The 8,082-nt window shown below is 34.4% G+C and overlaps 1 protein-coding gene across 1 annotated transcript; it reads right to left on the reverse strand.

Moving 5' to 3' along the window:
• Nucleotides 1–854: 854 nt before the first annotated feature.
• Nucleotides 855–5,783, reverse strand: LOC141597142 (serine/threonine-protein kinase RIPK-like). The gene is made up of 4 exons (XM_074417493.1): nucleotides 5,135–5,783; nucleotides 4,551–4,686; nucleotides 3,599–3,735; nucleotides 855–1,834 (listed from the first exon to the last, which is right to left on the reverse strand). Exons 1-4 carry the CDS (start codon nucleotides 5,531–5,533, stop codon nucleotides 1,172–1,174), a joined length of 1,335 nt encoding a protein of 444 aa, XP_074273594.1. The 5' UTR covers nucleotides 5,534–5,783; the 3' UTR covers nucleotides 855–1,171.
• Nucleotides 5,784–8,082: the final 2,299 nt, after the last annotated feature.

Here is an 8,082-nt window from a genome sequence, read left to right on the forward strand (position 1 = left end):
TGTGCCAGCCTTGCTAATTTAATGATCTACCACCAATAATCACATATTCACACTTATTAATACTATAATCCATGATTTGGTAGATTGCAACTTCTCGACATGCATCAGTATAAATTTTGTTTGTTTTCAAACCCCAATTGATTTATGATAGGGAGACCATAAGTAAAGTCTTTGTACGCGCTTTCTTTGTCATGCATCAACTATAATTTGTACTTACGTAGTTTGTCATACAACGTTTTTGGATGGCGAGTAAGTGTCCTTCGACGATAAATATATTGTTGGATAATTTGAAACAAAAATATTACCATAAATATTAAAATGGATACGTATTAATGTATTATATAAAATTGTTTGATAATAAAAATGATTATAAACCATGATTAAATAGATACATTCAAGATGATCAAAACATATACCAATGAAAGAGTAACTTTGAATCACGATCAACAATAAAACAAAATAAGTTACGAATCACACATAAAAGCTTCAGAAGGACAAGGAAGAGAAATAAATTGAGTAACGGGGGTAACTTTGAATCAGGATCAATATAGTTTTTCTTTGTTTTATAGTGTTTGTATGTACTTAAAAGAAGTAAAGAACAACTTCAATAAAACAAGGAGAATTATTAAAGTATTCATTTTGAACTGTGTGACACTATTTAGCTAATAATTCTGGTATAAAACAATTTTACAAAGTATTATTGTAAAACCAATTGTCATATAATTTTACGATATTCTATTTTAAGATCGTTTTATATGATACGTACTCTAATAAATAACCAACTAAAGAAACAAAAGACATTTTGCCTTGAAAACATTTCATCATTGTCAATCCTTACATACAAATCATTCAAATAACCATCTTAGGAGTATGAGTATAATTCACAAGGTATGTACATATATCACTAGTATTTTATTCTTTTTTTCTAAGTGCTAAATGCTAAGTACAATTTTTTAGTAACCAAAAAAGTATTGAAAAAAAAATACAACCTCATAATAAAAGAATAAAAAAAACAAATGAATAATGTATATACTATTATATCCCTATTTTAATGAGTAATCTACAAATCTAATCATTTGGCATAATCATATATTTAAACCTGTATTTTCAAAAATGTAATTTGTTCCTTATATTTAACTTAGTATTAACAATTAAGTAATTTCGAGTTTATTTATGCTCCCCTTCCCATATGGTGGCGACCAGAAGAATTGAACCCGTCACGAAGATTTTTCTGAACATTCGGGTCAGAATGTATAGGTTTTGGAGCTCTTATTCTGTTTATATCGGACCGACGCTTGGGTCGCTCGTGGTTGTGGTTGTGATTGTTCTCTTTTTTACCTTCAGGGGGAGAACCCTGTTCCTTTGGGGCCGTATACACAAATGGGCCAGTGGGTATGTCCTCAACTAATTGTATCATGTCCTCCAATGTTTTAACCACAATGCTTATAGTAGGCCGGCTTCGTGGCCGGTGGCTTAAGCATTGGTAAGCTAGTAAAGCAGCCTTCTGAGCCCCTGTTTCTGAATATTGACCCTCAAGCCTTGGGTCCATTAAACGGGTAAGTCGTCGTGGACTTTGTAGTTGAGGTCTAGCCCACTCGGCTAGGTTTTGTTCTCTTGGAGGACGAGTTTTATCCAATGATCGTTTTCCCGTAAGGAGCTCCAAGAGTACAACTCCGAAACTGTAGACATCACTTGCTCTTGTTAAATGACCTGTCATGATGTACTCAGGAGCTGTGTATCCTTGTGTGCCCATAACTCTGGTTGAAACATGTGTGTTTTCACCCTCTGGTCCATCCTTTGCCAGTCCAAAATCCGACAACTTTGGTGTGAAATCCTGCATTTTGCATGGACATTATTTTACAAATTAGATACATGCTGATATTCTTAGTTCGAATCAAACAAATTATATTAAGTGAGTGATGTGATAAATGCAAAATTATAGCAGTTGTACGCGTAAAATACAATACGCGTAAAAAATATGCTTTTGAATTTGTTTCAGTTATATGAGACTTACTAATTATTATCGTATTAGGTGATGTGTGAAAAGGAGACGTAAGCATGCTAAGACTCCTATGAGTTCAATCGAATTAATATTGGTGCATTATTATGTGATGGGTGATTCGGATTGATTTCTTAAAAATGAAAGAATCCATCTTTTCTATATACATAATCATTAAAAAAAAATTGTGGAGGTTTTTTTTGGATTTCAAGCTTTTGTGGAAGTTCTTTCTGGATTTGATTCGTTGCCTTAGAGCACCCACAATGGGCTCTTCACGCCTCTTCACCATTTGTATGAAAAGTTACTTTTTAATAAAAAATGATAGAAAGGAAGAGAGAGGGTATGAAATGTTGTGAAAATTCTCGGGTGTGCGAGAAATGGAGAGAGGTAGGTGAGAATTAATAAAAAATTATGGAGGTAGAGCCTGCCAAATTTTGTGGAATTTGTTTTTGTTTCTGCCCAATAAGGGATTGCCACGTGGCAAACAGTCCAACAACTTTTTTTTTTTGCACACAATGACTATATGTAACGCCTTTTTTATGTAATATATTAAATAATTTTTTTTTTTACAAAAAATATAATATTCAGAATTTATGATTTTTTACCCTCTATAAAATGAGTCTAATATCAATATAGTTTCTCACACAATAATATGAATCCTCCTAAAACAAATTAAAGTATGAGAGTTTCGAATTTACCTTAATTTATATGCAAAAAAGCCGTTTAAAAAAAAAAGAAAATCGAATTTGCAATATTAACAATAAATTATAAAATCGAAAAATCGAAAAATTTATATGATTTTACAAATAATTAAAATGAAGTAAAAATAAATACAGTGTAAGTTAGTGGAATGTGTGGTGGATAGTGTGGGGTATAGTAAAGTATGAAAGAGAAGGAAAATTGAGTATTTGTTGATGTGGTTGTTTTTTTGATGTTTTTTGGTAAATTTTGGTGGTGAGTGGAAATGTGAGGTGGATGGTGAATTGGAGAGATAATAGGTGAAAAAGTGTAGAGTGAAAATTGGTGAATATTCACGGATGCGGATGGTCTTATTGCTTGATCCTTTCCCATGACAACTATGGTTAGTACGTATACTAGTATAATTGGTGCCAAGTCATATTCTATTTCAGTCTAAAAATAAGTTATAGCATTAATTGCAGCTAAGTCTTTAAGTAAGCAAAATACTCCCTCTGTCCCGATCATTTGTTGTCCTTTTCCATTTTTGGGTGTCTCAGTCATTTGCTGTCCTTTCTATTTTAAGAATGAATTTGATGAGTAATTTGATCATTCACACTCAATTTATTCCACTTGTCATTTAGTAATTGGTCTAATTCCCTTTCATTGGTCTTTGTGCCAAAACCAAAGGACAACAAATGACCGGAACGGAGGGAGTATATATTATATCGGTTTTTCTATCCTATGCCCACTAGGCATAGGATATTATATTTATTAATATTTGAAATTGGAATAGAAAAAAGATGAGAAATTTTATTTTGATACGTGTTTCGATGTTAGACGACTGATATCGGACCCCGAACTACACCTATATGAAAGCTCTAGGGAAAAAAATGTCATTTTGCATATTAACAATGTACTTACAGAATCCAGCAAGATGTTTGAAGTCTTAAAATCGCGGTAGATGATGGGATTATCGGCTTCATGTAGGAAGGCTAGCCCTTTGGCTGCTCCGAGTGCAATTTTAAGTCTTGTTAACCACGGAAGTGTAGCCGTAAATCCTGAAAATATTAATCAATAGAAATTGTCAAAATAATGTTTTATTGATTTATAAAAGATCTACTTAATTTCAAAAGTACCATTTTTGCATCATTTAGACAAGTCAATAATTGGTGTTGGTGTGATCTACTTTCCAATGAATTATTAGAAACATGCATTTTTCGGTGGAGTTGTAGCTTCTTCGTTTAATATTGATGGTCAAATATAAATTATTTTATTCAAATATATGTGAAGTACAATATAATCTGATTTTAAACACTTATTTTTATTTTATTTACAAAGAATGTTATTATTGCATGTGAGAAAATAATGGTCATTATATTCTATCAAATTAAAAGGAAACAAAAGACGAGTTGAAAGAATACATATTGCTTAAACGTACGAGTATATTCTTGTTATTACTTATGACTAATACAGTACAAAAAAAATTACGTATTTGAAAACGATTATGGTGAAATAACTTGACTCATTCTTCTATCTCAAATACTCAAATAGTAATGTGAGAAATTCAACACTAAAATGTACACCTAATCTTGGACATTTTCCAAAAGTTGAATTCATCATTTACGCCACCGTGAAAGACTAGAATACTTTATTACTATAGTTTAGAACATGTCAAATGAAATTAACACATGACACAATTAATTTAAATTCGATAAGAAAATAATTCTATTGGTCTTTAACACGAACATCAAAATTACTCACTTAGGGAAAAGTTACATGCAAATAAAAAACATCAAATACTCGTAATATAAACACAGTAAAAATAACTCCAAAAGTATATGGTTTTACACAAATTTAGGAAATGTAAACTTACTTCGGAAAAGTTGATTCTCAAGGCTGCCTCTTGGCATATACTCGTAAACAAGAACTCGGTGTTCATCTTCACAACAATAGCCTATCAATTTCACCAAGTGGGGATGTCTTAGCTGTCCAAGCACTAATACCTCCGCCTACATTAATAATTATAACGACAATTACATCATTAAAAACTAACTCATACATATATAAAAAAAAAATACAAATTCTAAAATAAGACGGTCTTATATTGTGAGACGGTTCATTTTTAAAAAAATTCATTCATATGTTATTATCAATAAAAGAATAATTTTTCAAAAATAAATCGTTTTATAGTATGAGACCGTCTTACACGATAATTACTTAATAAAAAAATATTCTCCTCACAATCATACAAAGTCCATTAATCATGCATATGTTGTTATACGAGTATGACCCTATTTTGTACTAACCATTATTGACTACTTCAAAAGCGACAACTATGTATTTAAGAAAATTAATGTATAAACATATTCTTCAATCATTTTTTTTCTAATACTTTGACTAGGTAACCTAGCCATTTAAATAAAACGTGTTATTTTATTAACAAAAAGTCATACGTACCAGCCATTCGCGATGGCCTTGAGTGCCATCGAGGTCAAGAATCTTGACCGCTACCGGTTGAGCCTTCAACCCAGGCCGAATCCTATCATCAATAAACCCTTTATGGACCGGACCAAACCCGCCTTCACCAAGGAAGTTGTTAGATGAGAAATTTTGAGTGATCATCCTTAGCTCATTAAGGTTAAACACATATAGATTCGACCCGGCTAATGAAGTGGATAGATCTTCGGAGAAAGTAAGCGAAGTCGGGTCACTTAAATCCGCGGAACAACCAAACCTTTGGAAATTAATCGGACTCATACTCCCTTGATTTGCGTCCGCTACTTTTTTCTTTGATTTCGGAACATCCATCTCGTCGTCCGACGTACAGCAACATGCCCATAATGATTTCCACGTCATTTTTTTAGTTTCGTATCGAGATTTTACGATATAGCCTTAGGTAGTCCGTCTATATCGACAGAAGCTTTTTGTACGGACGTATCTAGTAAAGATAACAAAGTTACACGTACGTAAAAATAAATGTAGGTTACGTTTTAATTTATATGATTAAATTATTTAGAAAATGGGAAGAGAGAGAAAGAAGAGAGGGAAAGAGAATGGGATGGTTTTGGTTTTGGTTTGAGTTTGGGTGGTGAGAATGAAGAGGAGTAGAGAAGACTTTAAAAGGAAGGCAAGTTGAAGGAAACTCCTACCTCATTGCGCTCTAATATTCAAATCAACAACTACCCTACCTCTACCTCCACCTCCACATCATAACAATGACATGGATGTCTACTACTCCCTTTTGATCTTTCTTTTCTAATCAAATAAATCAATCAATTATTGGTATTGAAATGCATGGTTTTATTGTGTTTCATATACTATGTAAGTCTCTTTTAGAACAACAGTATCTGTTTTAAGATAAAAACAAGTTAGATATACTTTTACTTGTATATATAGGATAAAGTTTGTGTTAGTCTTTGTGTCGAAAATTTCACTAATTTGTTTTTTGGGTATTAAGAATTTGAGACTAACAATGTTTTTTTTTTTGATTAAAGATGGGTAGAAACCCGAGACCTACAGCGAGTAGGGTCTCAAAACAAACAAACAACAAGACCTAAGAGAACAAATACAACAAAGGCAAACACCGGAGATACACATAGTAAAAAATCACGAAGACTGCATTGTACCATCCATTGCCCCTTCCATGCTCTGGTAACAACCCAATTACGTATCCATTCCTAATGCACGACCAATTGGGTGATTTATATTCGCATCAATTCTCATCACCCCACTAGAATCTCATTGTCGGTAGAGTGTGCAATATCCGTCCTCTGCTCAAATCAAAAGTTCAAATAAGCTGGTCCAATTCGTCCCAAATCTGCTAGCCTGTCGACTTCATGACATACATTGCAGTTCACTCTTCCAAAACGGTCCTTGGAACAAGAATGCTTCATCGATCTCGCCCGGGCAGGCCCGAGTACTTGACACCCACCGGAATAATTTTATCGAGTCGCCTTAGAATCAAAAACTACCACATCAAACCCAAGCTTACACCAACTAATGACGCTGAAAAAATGAGCTTTCTCTTCAAGTGAATCATTGAACACAGCTTTTCCTGCTAGACATACCTCTCCTCCATTTTCACCTTGTAATATTTCCGCTTTTTGTTTCACCTCCCTTTGAAATGTTGCATGTATTTCACCTACTATTTCTTTCAATCTATGCTCATCACAAATACACAACCACCATGAAATTATCGACTAACAACTCCTGAATCGAAAAAATTCCTCCAATAGCCTCCTCCCACCATCATTCCAACAAGGGGGCAAAAACAGGAACCAAAATCCTCGAGAAAAACCAAGACCCCACATCAAGTACAATACCACTCCCCTATACACAAAACACACCTCAACAAATCTCAACAAATCCACGGACCTCGACTTGGCTCCTTTGCACCCCCATCAAAGATTTGTCTATCATACATTCACATCCTCACAAAGAACAACTATTCCCCTACTCCCCATTCCTCGACATTCCATGCTAAACACCTCCTACCCATTGCTAGCTAATTCAAAAGTTCATCAATAGACAAAGGAGGACCAACACCTAATCCCAATCTTCTACCCAACTCCCTAGATTTTCTCTCTTCTTCAATTGCCTCCGAATCAAAATCATCCTCAGACCAATCCTCAATAGCATCAGCCTGGCTGACACCAACAAACTCATTTACAAAAATCTTCTTTGATTTTTTGTTGTTTTTTTTCTTTGGTTTCATCCGGTCATTGGGAATGGAAGAGAGTTTATTTTTCCTTTTTGCTTTTTTTACTTGTCTTGCTTTTAAAATTTTTTGGAACCCTGGTGGACAATCATCATCGGAATCGAAAGGTTTTTGGGTTTCCAACATCCGCCTTGGCAATCTTCCTATTTGAAATTATTTCCCTTTCTTCATTAATGTCGTAGGTTACATTCCCTACCCGTGTGATCGTCTTTTCAGATTCTACAGTTTCCAGAATCATCTCCTGGGTAGCTCCCCCACCAACCACGTTATCACTGCCCAAGCTCTCAGCCAGATCGTCCCTAGCCATACTATCCCTCACTGACTCAGGAACAAAGCTCAAGTTATTACTTTTCTCTGACAAAGTATCATCCCCTTTGGTTTGAGGAAAGCAAAAATATCGGGCCGGGTTTTTAACAAAGCAAGTGGTCGATTGGAGCCCTCCCTAACATAGATAGACTTCCCAATGCTTTGTTCATCAATACTCAAATCTGTAACCTCGAGATGTAGGACATAATCTTTGTATCTAACATTAGCCGACACAGCACGAAACTAGCAGGACTCTCAAAATTATCTTCACAACACACCAACACACCAAACTTCGTTGCAATTTTCTCACACGTCTCTCGTGACCACACTTGCGGAGGGATTCCCCAAACTTCAATCCAGACTCGTCTAGTATCCCCTTGTT

This window comes from Silene latifolia, chromosome 8 (assembly GCF_048544455.1).
Source record: "Silene latifolia isolate original U9 population chromosome 8, ASM4854445v1, whole genome shotgun sequence".
In the NCBI taxonomy this organism is placed as follows: Eukaryota; Viridiplantae; Streptophyta; class Magnoliopsida; order Caryophyllales; family Caryophyllaceae; genus Silene; species Silene latifolia.